Here is a 15,980-nt window from a genome sequence, read left to right as displayed (position 1 = left end):
AAGAGGTGGCAGTGGAGGTCGACGTCAGATGGTCGAAGCTGGAGCTTGAACAGGGGGGTAGCCAAACCACTTTCACATGAACACCGACAAACAAAACATGAAACAAGTGAAGAAACAGCTGTCAACATATGCTGCCTCCATGGTCTAGACACGATAGACCGGGGTCCTTAACAGCGCCGACAATGCCAATGCCGAGCCTAGCTCACGATAAGGCTGTTTAAGGATCAGCTTCAGTCGGTGCTAAGAGCGCCTCGATCATGTAGGCTCACGTCCGGCATGGCAGTCGACCGAGTACACGCGTCACCAATGCGACAGAAAAGCAGCAGACCAGCATCGCGTGAAAACGATCTACAGATGGAAAAACCATCTCACCGCCACCGGTCTACATATGACGACCTCAGGGAAGGAGTCTTTTAGCGGCTCGTTGGTTCATATATCCATACCATAACCGTTCCTCCGGAAAGTTGGAAACTGGTATTGTTAAAGAACGAGGAGTTGATATGGCCTGTCGACTCGAGGCCTCGTCGGGCCACTTGACAAAGTAGACAACGATAAAAGAACCGACTCTGTTCGAATTGCTCTGCTTCTTTATGCTTTAAATCATCTCATCGGCGTGGTAATTGCTGGGCCAATGCAAAGCGTCAAGAATAACTGGCGGCCACTTGAAACTGACTTTGGGGCCTGGCAGAGGCTTGCGAAGGGAAAAGTGGATGATGGGTGGACAGATGAGCCAGCGTCCCAGAATTTGAGCCGCCAAATGTCCAAGATGTCAGACCAGGTTCGTGAAAATTGTATGGCTGACGTCAAGGTTGGTGGAAATGTTCATAAGGGAGAACGCTTTTAAATATGAGGAGCTGAGTACATTGGCGAAGCTGGGCTAGAAATACTCAAAGCATTACTATCACAGAACAGATCGAAAATCGTAAGAGAGCCTGTGGTCTTCGAACGTTTGTGACAGCCATTCGACACCCACTTGGCTGTGAGGCCTTACAGGCTTCGGACACTCGGAAGTGATCGCGTAAGATCACTGTCACACAGAGTCTCATCAATTGTAATTTGAAATCCACATATCTGAATAACGCCCTAACGCATCGAACCCACACCCACACAATATCTTACCCTCAATAAGCCAAAGTAACACTCCTCCCCACGAACTCCCCCCTCAAATCCTCCCTAATAGTCCGCTCGAACATCCAAACCCCGACATCCTTCCTATTCATCACATACCCAAGAACCGGCCTATCATCTCTCCCCTCCCGAATCTTGTTTATCCCACGACTCTCCCCATCAAACAGCAGCGTAGGTTTAACATTCACATACCCAGCAATTCCCCTCTCGCTCTCATCCTTCTTCTCCATCTCGTCTCGTAAGATTTGTTCCAAAACACGTTTATCTTCATGAGGATCTTGGAGGACATAGTGGTAAAACCATCGGTAACCCCAGGGTACGTCTTCTGGATGGCTGGAATGGCGGGATATGCCTGTTGTGGAGATGTTGACGTATAAGGGTTTCTTGGTGTTGGTGGTTGTTGTGAGTTGGTGGCAGGCTTGAAGGACAGTGCGTCCGGCGTCTTGACAAGTTTTGGGATCGTCTAGGACGACGGGTTTCCAGAGGCTCCATTGGAGGTGTGGTGCTCCGCCTACGCCGGAGATGATTACGTCTACGATTTCTCCGGAATCTGTGGATAGTGCTTTCTGGACGTCTTCGATGTTTTTGGCATTTCCGGGAATTATGGTGAGGTGTTTGTCTAGAGTTTCGGAGGAGATTCCCATGGATTTAAGAGAGTTGGTTAGTTTGCTGGGTGTTCGGGCTAGGGCTCGACATGTGTAACCAGCGTTGAGAGAGAGGTAGAGGCAGTGACCTGCGCAACCGCCTGTTGCGCCGAAGAAGGCGATGGTTTTGGTTTGCGGTTGTTGAGAGGGCATCTTTGATATTTTGCTTGTCGGGAGTCTTCCTTTGAATGTATGTGAGTTTGCTCTTGGTGTTTCGTTGCTGCTTCTGTTGTTCTGCTGTGGTAAAGTTATGTTTCGAAAACTCAAGAGCTGAAGGAGACGACCTTAACTATATACTTATCCCATTCCTTTGTGGCACAGCAGATGTACATCACTCGGCCGCACGGTCAAAGGATCGGACCAAGAATGCTCAGGCATCGCAATCGCTGTCCGCGCGTGCGGTACCTGCGTCAGGAGTTCACCCGCTGGAGGTCGGAAGTCGGCGCCTTGAATGCGAATGCGAACTCCACTTTTTGAGTCTGTCCGATTGATCATGATTGGTGGAATGATACATGTTACATGATTGCCAGGAGGACGAGTCAGGTGATGCATGGAAAGCGTGAGCGTGTCTGCGTCGCCAGGGTCGTGACTGCTCGTTCGTGGTTTTCAAGTATGAAAGCTCGCATGGCGCAATGCGTTCTGATAGAAGCACGAAGAATTTGGAACCTACTGTCGCCCTTGAATGACGAACGAATGGAAATGTTCATCGCTCTGCTTGCGTCGAACTGGACGGAAACATTATATGTGCAGCGGCAGTCCTTGATGTAGCCGCGAGATCACTAGATTGCATGAGCAGGGAAGGACTTCAGGAAGAGAGAAAAGCGCAGCGATACTGCCGCATTTGAGGGCGAAGGAGTTCTGGTCTAGCATTGGTGTTGGGTGCGAAGTCTGGCAGATTGTCGACTGCACTCGTAGCACGCTGTTCCAGCGATGTTCATCTGCTTCCGTGGACCTGGTGCGGCATAAGATGCACCAACATCGGCGGGTTGCGCTTGGCGTCTACGACCACAGTGATCATTTCGTGCAGCATGGCAGAGGATTGATGTTTCTCGATTGCCCAGAGGCTCGTCATTAGTGGTTATGTCGTGCTCGGAGCTGGACTCAATTTTGATCGGGCATGCCTCCAGGAATAAGCTATTACACAGTCAGTGTGTATAGTGTGGGCACAGAGTGACAGGTCACATACCATGCAAATGTTATTGCCATTCAGCAGAATCTTGTTCAGTTTCGTGTGAGCGCCGGTGTAGTCGCTATGATTGCCAAGTCAGTGAGCATTACAGTGTAGCGGCATGGATGTATGATTGCATACTATTCAGTCACATCTTCCAATACCATATCTGGACTGGTCAGTCAAAGCTTCCTGAGCGCGGCTAGAGAGCACACATACTGACGAAGTCGTCGAAGCCTTGAAGGGTGCCACTGAACTCTGCATTCATGATCAGTCAAAGCCATGGTGCCAACCAGCTTCCGCACGCACCTTTGTCGCCCTTCATGATGACCCATATCGGCGAGCCGACACAGCGGTCGATGAGTTCGAGAGGGAGGAGCTGAGTCGACATTTCGGGTTGTGGTGTGCTATCGCATCGTTGGTGCTTGCCAGTCGGAAATTGAAGTCATGTGCTTTCGCTTTCGCTTTCGTTTTCGCCCCTCGGCTGCCGGCACGCGAAAGCTTAAAGTTGACGCCTGGAAATACGCTGTACTGTACGACGTCGACCATCTTCTACGAGACAATCTTGGCGCTTGATGCATGAGGAGTTCAGGAGGAGGTGCTGCCTGGACGCCATACCATTTTGATATGGGTGGGAGGCGATGTCAAGGAGGATCTGAAGAGAGGAATGCCACCACAGCCGCCCATCTTTTCCGATGCGGCCCTTCGACTTCAACGCAGCTGCGTCGACATGGCGACAGCACTCGAGAACGCCGGCGCCACAGCCACGACCACTGCGACCATTCCGATCGCCGCCGCCGCCGCCCAGCGAATGCCATCGAGTCGCCCAATTGATCATCGATGGGATCGATCACGGGGCATCGTCTTCCAACATGCCAAGCGAGTCACGCCTTCACATGCTAGCGGCAACGATCGAACGTGGTCGCACGCAAATGGCAATGGCATCACATTTGCCCCAACGCCTGTGACGAAGCGATTTGCCCGAAGAGAAATTGCCGCCAAGAGCACGCACACGCCCACGCCCACGCCTCAGGCTTCGTCGATGTTGTCCATGGATACGCCATACAAGGGCGACTTCACTGCCTCGTCGACCCGTGAAGTCTCCTCTATGCGAGCTAAGATTAAACAATTGGAGGGCACTTTAGAGAAAAGAGAGCGCGAACTTCGGCAGTTGAAGCTGGACGCTACTGAAAAGACCGAGAATATCAACAAGCTTCAGAAAGAGGCTGAGCATTTGCGCACCACCATTGAGCGGATTACAGATGATCATGCTCGACAAGTGGCCGAGCGGAACCGAAAAAGGGAGCAAGAGGTTGAGCGTTTGCGCATCACCATTGAGGGGATGACAAATGATCATGCTCGACAAGTGGCCGAGCGGAACCGAAAAACGGAGCAAGAGGTCGCCGCTCTTGTTCAGAACAGCGCAAGGAAAATGGCAGAGCTCGAGCGGAAACTCGAGCAAAAGCAGGCTACGCACAACCGGCAACTCGAGCAAGAACAGGCTACGCACAAACGGCAACTCGAGCAAGAGCAGGCTACGCACAACCGGCTATCAGCTGCGATGGAAGCCGCATCCGCGAAGGCTCTTTCTGAACAGCAGAAACGGTACAAGTCCGAGCTGGAGCGTTTGCGCGCCATCTCATCTGCAGGTCTGGCTCAGAATCAACCTGTCCTAGAGGCTGTGCGAAAAGAAGGAGAAGATGAGGCCAACGCTGTACATGCTGAGCTGCTTAAAAATACCAAGAAGAATCATGAATTGGAATTACGAAAACAAGCAACTATACATGCTGAGCTGGTCACAAATATGAAGAGGAATCATGAATTGCAATTACGAGAACAAGTAACTATACATGCTGAGCTGCTTGAAAATATCAAGAAGAATCGTGAATTGCAATTACGAGAACAAGCGAGTATTGGAGCTCAAGTGGTGGAGTTGCGGGCCAACAATAAGAGGCTATTGCGAAATCTCGAGGCTGAGCAGGAGGGACGCAGGCTCGATCGCTTACGCCTCGAAAACGACTCAGCTGATCATAGACGTCGGGCGGATGACGCTGTCAAGCTGAAGGAAGAGCTCCAGAAAGTCGTAGACGGCAGACGAATGCGGGCAATGACCGATCGCTCCAACTATCGCGAATACCAGGACTTGTACCGAGACATGAATGATACCGGCTACCAGCTTCTCGGCGTCTTGATTTCTGATACTCGGACTGCTCTGCAAAGGGAGAGTGCTCAGTGGCGTGAGTCATTGCAAAGATTCAAGACCGCCAAGGAGTTGGGGTTGTTCCACCAGATGCCCGGGCGATACGGCGATATCAGGCAAGGTATACTGGACTTTCTCGATTCCAGAGCCAACCAGGCTCAAGCCGCCGCCAAGGTTGTTGAAGGCGAAGCGTTTTCACTACGTACCGAAATTCACGATCTGAAATCGGAGTCACACCACTCTAGAAGGCTGACAAGACTCTTGCGATTCGCCGATGAGCCGACCCATAGCGACGGCCTCAAGGTCGCAAGGCAGCTTACAGACCTTGAGCCCTTTAGGAGACGCCGCGAGGAGGAGCAGACAGAAGTGAAGAGGCTAGAGGAGAGGTTGCAGGGTACCTTGCTTGACGCACAGCGGACTGAGGTTGAAGCTGAGCTAGGACTGGCCAGAGAGAGGCTACGCCTCATCGACATGAATTTTGCGTATTTCGATCAGCTACGTTATTCGGAGTCATTCAAAGTGAACCTCAATCTGAGCCCGACTCAAAAGCGAATCGAGACACACATCGACGAACTTCGGAAACGTCTGCACGAGGTCACCAATCAGCATACCAAGGCAGTGGAAGATGCCAAAGATCAGCGAGCTAAAAGATCACTACGCGAGACAGAACGAAAGCTGAATACGCAGTTCGAGATCCACGTACGGCTCATACGCCAGAGAAGCATGTACGAGGAGGAACTGGGCGTGACCGACCTTGAAGAAGCGGAAAGAAAATTTGATAGTGAGCAGACTGCCCGACTACGCGAGTCACGGGCGCGTGAGCAGCGACTTCTCGAAGCGATCGTTGGAAAGCGCGCGAAAATCGCAATGACGAAACGTGAGCGCGCATGGTCGGCGCCCGCGGCATCTCCAGTCGCTACGAGATCAACAAAGTCGGATCGAAGCGCAAATCTGGCGAACAAATCGAGCTCTGCCGCAAGCCGCAAACTTCCAAAAACGTTGCAATTGAAGACGCTTTCGCGTGCGGGGATAGTGAATTTGCGTCGCTCTTTAGCTGGACGGAGACCTGAAGCACTTCTTCTCGACTATCATAAGCAGATACCGCTCCTCAACCGGGCGCGTGGTCTACGTATAAGCGAACCAGAGAGCGTTAGACTAATTGACGAAAACATCACCGCCGTCAAGAGAAAGATTGCTGTCTTGGAGAGCTCAGGCGTTCACGTAGATCCGACTCAGCTTGCCAGCCTGTCCTCGGCTCAGATTAAGGAAGGGAAGTCGGAAGTCGGAAGTCCCGTGCAGCATGGCGAAATGCAGTCAGAGGGAGCTGATGTAGAGGACCCATCATCCACGCAAGGCGGAGCAGTCGATGTCCCAGCGACTCGCTTGAATGGTAATGATGCCTCGCCAACAGGCTCCAACACTTCGGACCCTCAAGCCAGTGGGGTTTCGACCGCCAGTGGCAACGCTGAGACCGGATTGGATATCAAAATTAACAAGACTGCTCCAATTCCTCGGCGAAAGCGCACTCGTCTGGTGCCACAGCAGTCTAAGCCAAGCCAGCTTAGCATTTCTGATCTCAAGTCAAGCCTCGGCACTGGTGGCGGCAGTGGAGGATATTTAAAGCTAAGGCCAACGGTATCGCAGCCAGCGCCCTATCGACCTTGGCCGTACCATACTCACAGTCGACGCTTCTCGACAGCTATCCAAATGTGGCATCGAGATCTACGATGGTCCACCTTAAGTCAAGCATTGCAGGCACCAAACATCGAGGCTGTCTTCCCAACCGCCTTTGATCCCAGACACTCTCCATCAACGCTCAATCTCACTTCTGAGTCGGCGCGTCCCAGCTCTAGCGCGACTGAAGATGCAGCTGAAAAGGCCGAAGACATCGACACGAATCTCGAAGCGCCCACGGTTCTTGACTATCAAATTCCTCCCAAGGATTATCGAGATGCTGTCATGGCATCGCCAAGTTCAGCGGCCGCGTTCTGGTCCCATACTTTGTACAAGTCCTCGGAAGGGTCTAAAGTACAGGTCTACTACTGTAAGACCATGGAGACTGCCGAGAGGCAGCTCCAGCTCTTTCTCAACGAGCCCGTCCTTGGTTTCGATCTTGAGTGGGAGCAATATGCTGGTTCAGATAAGGATTCCATCAAGAAGAACATCAGCCTTGTACAAATTGCAGCTGAAGACAAGATTGCCCTTATCCAAGTGGCGCTCTTTAAAGGCGACACTATCGAAGAGCTCATGCCTCCTTCCTTGCGCACGATCCTCCAAGACGAGAACGTCGCGAAGGCCGGCGTCAACGTAGGAGGCGATGCCACGCGGATTCGAAAGTATTTCGACATCAACATGCGTGGCGTCTTTGAGCTCAGCCATATGTATCGCATCGTCCGGACGCCAAGTCAGGTGAGCTTCAAGCTGGTCAGTCTTGCGGAACAGGTGCAAAATGTGCTGCTTTTGCCACTTTTGAAAAGTGACGTTCGTGTATCAGCTTGGAGCAGAAGCTTGAACCATCAGCAGACGACATATGCCGCGGCAGATGCTTATGCTGGATTTCGTCTGTACAATAAGCTAGATAACGAGCGGAAAGCGATGACGCCCACTCCACCGCGACCTGCATATTTCGAAACCGGCAAGCCTCTTATTCTTGGCAACGGACAGGCTGTGCAGAGGTCGAAGGTCCGTTCGCGAGTCGCGGCCAAGAAGACAGCTTCCGGTGAGGCAGCCGATGATGGTGAGGATGATGATGTCTTCTTTGATGCTTTGGAGGAGCTGCCGGATACCTACGAGCTGGGCAGTCTTGAAGCTGAGTCAGCGTCCACAGAAGCTGTAAACGCGGCATCGGAAGAGGCTTCTGAAGCCATCAACACTGTTATTCATCCCAAGCTACCACCACTGGAGCCTACCACGACCACGTCAGCAGCGAAGCCCACATTGAGACCAGCTTCATCCCGACCAAAGCCTCAGGCCCTGTCCAACCCACAGACCACTCTCGCCGACAACTGGATCTCCTCTCTCGTGACAAAGCCTTCTAAACTCGGCCACTCCACCCTCCGAGCATACCATCTCTGGCACAACCAAAACTTGAGCGTTCAAGAAGTCGCAAAGTCCTGCAGAGAACCTCCTCTCGCGTCGACTACGGTGGCAAGCTATATCATGCAAGCCATCAAAGAGGAGAACCTCCCTTATCAAAGCGAAAGGTTGAAAGATGTCCTTCAATGTCTGCCGAGAACCGTTTGGGGCGCTTATTGGAAGTGGGTGAAGGAGTGTGGCCTTGGATCGTAGGTGGGGAGGAAGATCTTTGTGGATGGTGATGTGTACGGTAAATAGATCTAGATACCATGGGAAAGTTTCTTCTCGACTCTGGTCAATATGTCTCTGGTTTACATGCATCAACCCGAGGTGAAGTGGACGGCATCTTTGACACGATCCTGGGCGCAATTACCTACAATCAGGACGGACGCAGGCTGCCTGCCTTCTCTGTATAGAAGTGCGGGTGTATAGCTCAGGATAGACCTTGGCTCGTTCATCAAGGCGCATGTGACCTCTGCCAAGCCGTGCCTTTCTTTGCAGCCTGACCTGAGACACAACATCTCCTTCTCCTGCAGCAACAACGCGATGTGAAATTTTGGCTCGCACTCTCACTGGTACGTCCAATTGATCGGGAGCAATAGGCCACCGAGTCGCTGGTCACGAAGATGCAAGGAGTATGTAGACTTCCGTATCGATGTAGAAAGTTTTGGGCCTTGTATTTTCAATACTTCATTACCGATCTCAATAATGACATGGGTATCTTCCTTGAACGCCGTGTTTCCATGCTTCTTCTGCAGTGAGTCCAGCGATCGACTAGCTCTTGATCAAGCAGCACCAGCAGCGACAGTCGGCGCCAATCCCAACAATCCCTTCCGATACTCCCAATAATTCTTCCGGATAGGATCATACCTCGTAGCCAGCAAATCCAACGCCTTCCCAGCCCTCGCCTTCCCATCACCACCCTCCTCCTCCCCAAGGATATCCGCCAACAAATCCAGCGCATGACTACTCCTCACACCCTCAACCTTCTCCCAATCCGCATACTGCTCCGCAAACCCCTTCAAACTCCCCAGCCCCACTCCACTCTTCCTCACCACCCCCCTCAAATAATTCCAAGGACTACAATTCTGCGGAGCCTTCTCAATCGCCTTCTTCGCAAACGTAATCTCCCTATCCCTCACGTCCTCATCACCCTCCACACCCCCTCCATTCCCATTAATCACATACCACCGATGATTCCACGCAGAATTATTCCTCACATCTTTCCTCAACATCCTCTCCGTAAACTCCAACTCCCCATACTCATCCTCCCTCCAAAGCCCAAACCTCTTCACCAGCCATTGCCGATAACTCCACACATGATAATTCTTCGCATCCAACCCAAACATCTTCTCCACAAATTCTCGCTCGGCGGAAATATCCACTTCCTCGCCTTTGCCATTCCCAACTTCCGCAATCTTATTCACCAACAGATTCCGATGATGCCAAATTTGGTAGTTCTTTTGATGGCTCAGTGCAATCTCGTTCAACCATTCTAATTCTCCTCGCAACCCTCCGAGCAAGTCTCCCTTTTTTTCGTGCACGCTTATCAGCACTTTGGCGCGGTACAGCCAGACGGTGTAGTGGGCGGGATTCATGTCGATGAGGTCTTCGGTGAGGTCGAGGACTCGTGGGGAGTGTTCGTCAGCGGCCATGCAGGCGCGGAGGTAGGACATTGTTTCTGCGTATTCGTCGCTGTAGGCTATTGCGGCGAGGGGATTGGGACCGCCCTCGTTTGTGGGGAGGGGGGTTACGTCGGCCCACTCTGGGGAGTCGGAGTATTTGCCCATGATTGTTGTTGTGGGAATGAATGTGGTGGGTGTTGAGAATGTTTGGTTGTGGTAGAGGAAGCTTTCTTGCTTTCTTTTTTGAGGTCAGAGCGAAGTGGGGGCTGGAATGTGGGGTTCAGCGGTCCAAGTGAAGGACAATGATGTTTTGAGAACAATAGCAAGAGGACTGTTTGCTTTCTATGGAGAGGAGGAGGAACGAGGTCGCAGCTTCGATTGCAATCTGAAGGAGGAGAGAGTGATGAGTCAATGTTGAATTTGTGCCAGGACTATCTACCAACTTTTCCAGATCATCTATAATCGCTTCAACGCTCCAATAAAGTCGTGTCGCTCCTAGCCATTGCTTAATGGTGGAATAGCCGAATGGGTTGCTCCACAAAAGTTATGCCCAATTGCTCTGCAGTCGAAAAGCAGGCTTGGTCGTTCTGACTGCCAGTGGGCGCTGCAATATACTTGACGCCACTTCGAGCGACTCTGAACACATTGTCCGTGAACGGAAAGAACGCATCGCTCGAGACAGCAACCTCACTAAGCTTGCTCAACCATGCTTGTCGTTCTTCAGCCGTGAATGGTGTTGGCACCTCTTCAAAGTTCTTCTCCCATTCGGATCGCTCAATTCCACTTTCTGGGACGATTCCGGAGCAAAGCAGATCGATGGCGTTCGATTTATCTGCACGCTTGGTGCCCTTCTTCCACTTGATGCCAGTCGTTCGCTCGTGGAAACGCATCCACCAGTTGTCTGCCTTGTCGCCAGCCAGACGTGTGCAATGAATTCGGGATTGTTGGCCTGCTCCAAGACCGATAACTTGGCCGTTAAGTGCGTAACACACAGAGTTTGATTGTGTGAACTTGAGCGCAATCGTCGCCACAGTCAGATCGCGCAGCGCAGGCTCAGGCAACGGGTTCGACTCTTTGGGTACAATGATTGAGTTGAATGTGTTGCTAGGAGAGATCAGAGCATCGTTCCGGTTCTGCGTCAGAGTGATGCCGTAAATTGTGCGCTGTTCCTGAGGAGGTGGCGTATACGCCTTGTCCATTTGCAGAACGAGGTACTTTCCGCCCTTCTTCTTCTTGAGGATCTCGAGAGCTTCTGCGGTATAGCCGGGTGCCACAACGCCATCGCTGACCTCCTTTCCGATGATCTTTGCAGTTGGGAGATCAACTTCGCGAGAGAGCGCAATCACGTCACCGAAGCTGGACATGCGATCGGCTCCTCTAGCACGTGCGTAGGCTTGTGCAAGTCCGGACTGATCGAGACCATCTATGTCTTCAACCATGTAGACCTTCTTTTCCTGTTCGCTGAGAGGCACACCAATAGCGGCACCGGCAGGAGAAACGTGCTTGAATGATGCGGCAGCAGGGTAGCCGAGTGCTTCATCGAGCTCCTTCACGAGCGGCCATGCGTTGAGCACATCAAGAAGGTTGATGTATCCAGGCGATCCTCCCAATACCTTGAAGGGTAAGTTGCTGTTGGTCACGAAGGCAGAGGCCGGCTTCTGGTGGGGATTTGTGCCATATCGCAAAGATAGCTGCTGCGTACCGTCTCCAGCATACTTCTTGCGGAAGAATTCCGAGATAGCAGTATCGTAGTCGGCGGTGTGCGTGAAGGCTTTCAGCGCATACAATTGCCGTTGCTTCTCTGGAATTTCGCCCTTGGCAAGCTCCTGAAGGAAGTCGTGGTAGTCCTCTGGGTCGCTGAGGATTGTAACACGGCTGTGATTCTTTGCGGCTGCGCGGATGAGAGTGACGCCGCCAATATCAATTTCTTCCACCGCTTCCGGGACTGTGACATTGATTTTGGCCACTGTGTCCTTGAAAGGGTAGAGGTTGCAGATGACATAGTCAACCTTGTTGATGTTCTGCTCCGCAAGGTCCTTCTCGTCTGAAGCCAGATCGCGAGCGAGGATGCCTGTGATGGCGGATCAGCACTTATCGCTCCGAGTCGCGGCCGGAGACGAAATTGCCGCAGACGATTTGGCAAGCGTTGGAGAAGCGATGTGAAGGCTGGTTGTGCAGGACTTTTAAGCACCACTTACCAGCATGAACTGCCGGATGAAGAGTCTTCACGCGTCCCGAGAGCATCTCCGGTGCTTTTGTAATCGCTGAGACATCTCTACCCGGCAATTTTAGCACAAGTCCGTCAAGTCTCGAATGTGAATCATCACTCTTGCCAGACTCACTCAACAGGAAATCCACCCTCGCGAATCAGCCTGGCAGTTCCTCCAGATGCCAATAAGCGAACATTCTGCTTGATCAGTCCCTTGGCCAAGTCGAGGAGTCCAGTCTTGTCGTAGACGGACAGAATGGCAATCTTCTGAGGTGCTTCGGAAGCCATGCCGCCGACTCGCCGTTGCTCTTCGGAAGGACGATGCGGAAAGGACGGGAGAGATTGACGATTGTTTGATTCGACGTGCAAAAAAGCTGTTGGCAATTGTGTCGGCCTGAGGCACTCGCCTGGGCGCCAATCGCGCTTGTATGAAACTCAAAAGTTCGCGCCTCAATCTCGCCTTCAAGTTTGAACTACACTATCCCAACATCGATATCAAAGACTCCTTGCTGACTACATTCCTCACCTCGGCTTCGTGCGAGTCATTGACACACGGAGTCCAGTCGAGAGCCTGCGATGCGATGCGATGCGATGGCATATCTGTGTTCGCGAATGGGCCTCCCCAATGGTCCTGCCTTTCAGTTCATGCCGCCCACGACCGTCAGTCACTGCTTGCGTGTTGAGCAGCACATGCAAGCGAGGCCTTGGTGGGCGACCATACTCCGAAGATGAGACAAGTCGTCTCAGAGAAATGCTCGCACAGAACAGAAGCAGTGAAGAGATCGCAGAAGCTTTCCCTGAACGGCCGTTTCGATCGCTGCTTGACAAGCGCTTAAAGTTAAGAAAGGGGACTGCTAGTCCTTCTTCCAGGAGACTGTGGAGTGAAGACGAAAAACAGCGTCTGGTGCACCTGAAGCTTCAAAGCACCCCTTGGTTGGCTCTCATGCAACAGTTTCCCGGTCGCTCAAGAGACTCGCTGCGTTCGAAGTGGCGGGAACTTTCGTCTTCACAGTTGAGAAAAGATACACGTGTCCCCAGGCTAAGCTCATACTCTGAGCAAGAGGATGCTCTCATGGAAAAATGCATGGAGAAGGGCATGCATTGGAAAAAGATTGCCGCCGACTATTTTCCAAACCGCAGTCCTACCGCGATTTCAGCTAGGATCGTATCCATCAAGGAAGGCAGAGAATGGTCCGCAGACTTCAAATGGACTGCAGAAATCGATCGGCGCTTGGCAAAGCTTTATGATGAAGAGGGATTATCATTTCCTGATATCGGCAAGATCTTGGGTTGTCCTGCTTATGCTGCTCGTGCAAGACATTTCGACAGGAACCGTGGAAAACGCAGAGGTAAGGGAATATGGGGGAGAGAGGAAACTCAAAAACTACTGGCGTGGATACAGGCTGGACTGCCAGTGGTCGATATCGTGAAAGCTTTTCCCGAAAGGACATTTGAATCTGTCCATTCAAAGGCCTGCAAGCTACGTCGGCATCATGGCATTCAAAGTTCCCGAACTCGCCGATCATCGTAGGGTAGTAGGACTTTGGATACGCGAATGAGAGTCATAGTCTTCACCAAGATGGCATGAAGCGCAGTAAACCCGCGAGGTATTCCTCTTACCCGGAGCACCGAGACCTTGAAGGATATCTCGACGGAGAAGTACCTATCTTTTAACATGACGTTGAGGCGCCAGTGTAGCGCTAGGCAGGGAGGAGGAATGCTCGTTGTCGCACTCCGTAGATCCTACGGCATAGCTGACGACCAACCCTCGCTATCGCCGCGGGAATGAAGTAGCGGAGTGTTTGTCAAGATGGAGTGGACTGCTTGTACAGGAAGTATATCATGGGCAGCACGTGGAACAGGGTTGGTAATCGAGGACGATAAAACCAAGCACTATACCAATTTTATGGTAGGGCAGTAAGCACATCGAGGGTAGAGGCAAATCTTCCTTAGCTTAACATCCAAATTTGTACAGTATGATAGGTGTCCGACTATAGTAAGGTAAAATTATCGAGCCAGTATTATGGTGCATATTTCCGCGCTTGCATCCAGATATCGTACGGCCACTCACTTGACTGGAGCGGGATCGAAGACATACGTGGCCCACCATCCTGCCATCTCATCGAAACTTTGATCATTCTCGAAGGGAGCGTCGGCATAGCTTTATGATCAAGCGAGCTAGAATGTCAAAGTCTTCCATGCTACTCTATAGATCAATCGTGAAGTGAAAAGTCGGCGCATTCCACACTCGCTCTCCGCATTCATCATGCCTCTGCACGTCGCAGGCAGAACTAAATGGTTCATAGACCCCACCACCCACAGAAGCGTCCCTCATGGAGCCCTATTAATCTGCACCCTCTTATCCTCCCCACCACTAACAATTCCCACCTTCTCATCCCAAACAACACCAAAAACTGCACTCTCACTCCCCCTCGCCGACTTCGGCGCACCTTTCTGACTCTCCCTTTCAATTGTATACACGGGCTTTGCGATTGCATTCCCCGCAGCATTCTGACTCGTACTCCTCAAGTCCCAAATTTTGCAGGTAGAATCGCTGGAGGCAGAAACAAATTGATATGTGTTGCTGCTTGGACTGGGCGATATGGAGCGGATCCAATTTGTGTGGCCTATACAGATTAGGGAGGAAAGTTTCGTGGCTGTGGACCGGAGATCGATTAGATCAATTGTGTTATTTGTGTTTCCTGCTGCCAGAAGGGAGTGGGTGGGGAGATGGCAGATGCTGAAGATTGAGTGGGTGGTTGGGATTGTGGTTACGCATGTTGAGGTCGCGAGGTCCCATGTTTTGATTGTGTGGTCCATGGAGCCTGAATAGGCTACTGTGGCGTCTCGGGCGTCGAAGGAGACATCTTTGACCTGGTTAGTTGTTAGTATATTTTTGAGTCGCTCTAATGAAAATTTAGATGGAGACGAAAGTGCTGTGTACGATGTGGAGTCCACGGCTCTCGCTCGGCGGCGGAACTGAGAGCGATATCAGTCGAGGGTCTCTGGTGTTTGACTTACGTGATGCTGGTGCCCTGTGAGCATGGAAAGCGCTCCGCGCTGAGGAGTAGACACTGCTGGCCCGGAGAGTTTGCGGCGCTTATTGCTGGAGCTGCTTTCGGGAGCGGCTGGAGCTGAAGATTTGGAGCTTGTCCAGAGACCGATTGTGTGATCTGATGAAGCCGAAAGAATACGAGAAGATGGGGCGTGAACGACTATCCGGTCGATAATAGATTTGTGGCCTAGCAATTCGAGCTTGGGTGTGAGTTTGCCCCTGTCCTTCTCATCACTGTTTTCGAAGTCCCAGATGCGGATCGAGCGATCGTTTCCAGCGGAAGCTATTGAATTCGTAGTGATGAACTTTACGGATTGAACTGATGATCTATGCCATTGCCCTGTGGCAATCACTTGGGAGCTTTCATCCCAAATTCGGATGCTGCCGTCGAAGGACCCAGACAGAATCCGGCTACTCGGGGCCCCTGAATTCGAAGAGATATCAACCGAAGAGACCCATTCGTCATGTTCGTAGCTGGCGACATGAAGTGGAGGTACCAAGGCTTTCACATATTCGACGTTTAGTGTGGATTCAGCGGAAATTCCATTTTGAGTGAGGAACTCGTCGAGTGATGTGCGTAAGAACTGGCCATTAATGAGGAACTCGAATGGTATTGGCTTTTCTGGTCCAAGAAGCTTGTTGACGAGTGTTGAAAGCTGATATCTTTTCACATCTGTCCATTGCAATCAGTATTGACCCGGGTTAGGATGATGGCTTGGCATACCGGTTGACACGACTATGCTGCCCTGACTTTCCACCGGCAGCTCGATTTCCGAGTCTCTCGCCTTCAGGTTTACCCGCACTTGGGAAGCCCGCTCTCCGTTCTGTGCCGCCATGCTCTCTGCCTACAATTCGAAGTTTCGGGTGTGTTGTCGC

General features: G+C 51.7%; 9 protein-coding genes across 9 annotated transcripts; 4 read left to right on the top strand and 5 right to left on the bottom strand.

Moving 5' to 3' along the window:
* Positions 1–182: 182 nt before the first annotated feature.
* On the top strand, positions 183–955 carry MYCFIDRAFT_177289 (uncharacterized protein; the record flags this gene model as incomplete). The annotated part of the gene is made up of 5 exons (XM_007931115.1): positions 183–215; positions 248–427; positions 465–507; positions 543–812; positions 852–955. 5 exons carry the CDS (start codon positions 183–185, stop codon positions 953–955), a joined length of 630 nt encoding a protein of 209 aa, XP_007929306.1.
* An 80-nt stretch (positions 956–1,035) lies between these two features.
* Positions 1,036–2,011, bottom strand: MYCFIDRAFT_212034 (uncharacterized protein). The gene has a single exon (XM_007931114.1). The coding sequence runs from the start codon at positions 1,923–1,925 to the stop codon at positions 1,122–1,124; it is 804 nt and encodes a 267-aa protein (XP_007929305.1). The 5' UTR covers positions 1,926–2,011; the 3' UTR covers positions 1,036–1,121.
* An 862-nt stretch (positions 2,012–2,873) lies between these two features.
* MYCFIDRAFT_89886 (uncharacterized protein) lies at positions 2,874–3,331 on the bottom strand (the record flags this gene model as incomplete). Its single annotated transcript, XM_007931113.1, has 5 exons — positions 2,874–2,906; positions 2,959–3,022; positions 3,082–3,109; positions 3,160–3,198; positions 3,250–3,331. The coding sequence occupies 5 exons, from the start codon at positions 3,329–3,331 to the stop codon at positions 2,874–2,876; spliced, it is 246 nt and encodes an 81-aa protein (XP_007929304.1).
* Positions 3,332–7,563: 4,232 nt separating this feature from the next.
* MYCFIDRAFT_212033 (uncharacterized protein) lies at positions 7,564–8,509 on the top strand. Its single transcript, XM_007931112.1, has one exon. It carries the CDS (start codon positions 7,736–7,738, stop codon positions 8,426–8,428), a length of 693 nt encoding a protein of 230 aa, XP_007929303.1. The 5' UTR covers positions 7,564–7,735; the 3' UTR covers positions 8,429–8,509.
* A 491-nt stretch (positions 8,510–9,000) lies between these two features.
* On the bottom strand, positions 9,001–10,005 carry MYCFIDRAFT_78077 (uncharacterized protein; the record flags this gene model as incomplete). Its single annotated transcript, XM_007930742.1, has 1 exon — positions 9,001–10,005. One exon carries the CDS (start codon positions 10,003–10,005, stop codon positions 9,001–9,003), a length of 1,005 nt encoding a protein of 334 aa, XP_007928933.1.
* Positions 10,006–10,043: 38 nt separating this feature from the next.
* Positions 10,044–11,042, top strand: MYCFIDRAFT_208555 (uncharacterized protein; the record flags this gene model as incomplete). Its single annotated transcript, XM_007931111.1, has 5 exons — positions 10,044–10,053; positions 10,089–10,132; positions 10,164–10,205; positions 10,232–10,240; positions 10,270–11,042. Coding segments are annotated over 5 exons (175 nt in total), but the record flags the coding sequence as incomplete, so codon positions are not given.
* Positions 10,243–12,350, bottom strand: MYCFIDRAFT_71706 (uncharacterized protein). The gene is made up of 3 exons (XM_007930696.1): positions 12,183–12,350; positions 12,039–12,115; positions 10,243–11,911 (listed from the first exon to the last, which is right to left on the bottom strand). The coding sequence occupies exons 1-3, from the start codon at positions 12,335–12,337 to the stop codon at positions 10,347–10,349; spliced, it is 1,797 nt and encodes a 598-aa protein (XP_007928887.1). The 5' UTR covers positions 12,338–12,350; the 3' UTR covers positions 10,243–10,346.
* A 330-nt stretch (positions 12,351–12,680) lies between these two features.
* MYCFIDRAFT_212032 (uncharacterized protein) lies at positions 12,681–14,068 on the top strand. Its single transcript, XM_007931110.1, has one exon. The coding sequence runs from the start codon at positions 12,801–12,803 to the stop codon at positions 13,578–13,580; it is 780 nt and encodes a 259-aa protein (XP_007929301.1). The 5' UTR covers positions 12,681–12,800; the 3' UTR covers positions 13,581–14,068.
* A 312-nt stretch (positions 14,069–14,380) lies between these two features.
* Positions 14,381–15,940, bottom strand: MYCFIDRAFT_63461 (uncharacterized protein; the record flags this gene model as incomplete). Its single annotated transcript, XM_007930686.1, has 3 exons — positions 14,381–14,923; positions 15,071–15,777; positions 15,829–15,940. 3 exons carry the CDS (start codon positions 15,938–15,940, stop codon positions 14,381–14,383), a joined length of 1,362 nt encoding a protein of 453 aa, XP_007928877.1.
* Between the last annotated feature and the right edge of the window lie 40 nt (positions 15,941–15,980).

This window comes from Pseudocercospora fijiensis (genome assembly GCF_000340215.1).
Source record: "Pseudocercospora fijiensis CIRAD86 unplaced genomic scaffold MYCFIscaffold_7, whole genome shotgun sequence".
NCBI classification, from domain to species: domain Eukaryota; kingdom Fungi; phylum Ascomycota; class Dothideomycetes; order Mycosphaerellales; family Mycosphaerellaceae; genus Pseudocercospora; species Pseudocercospora fijiensis.
This window is presented reverse-complemented; position numbering and strand designations above follow the sequence as displayed.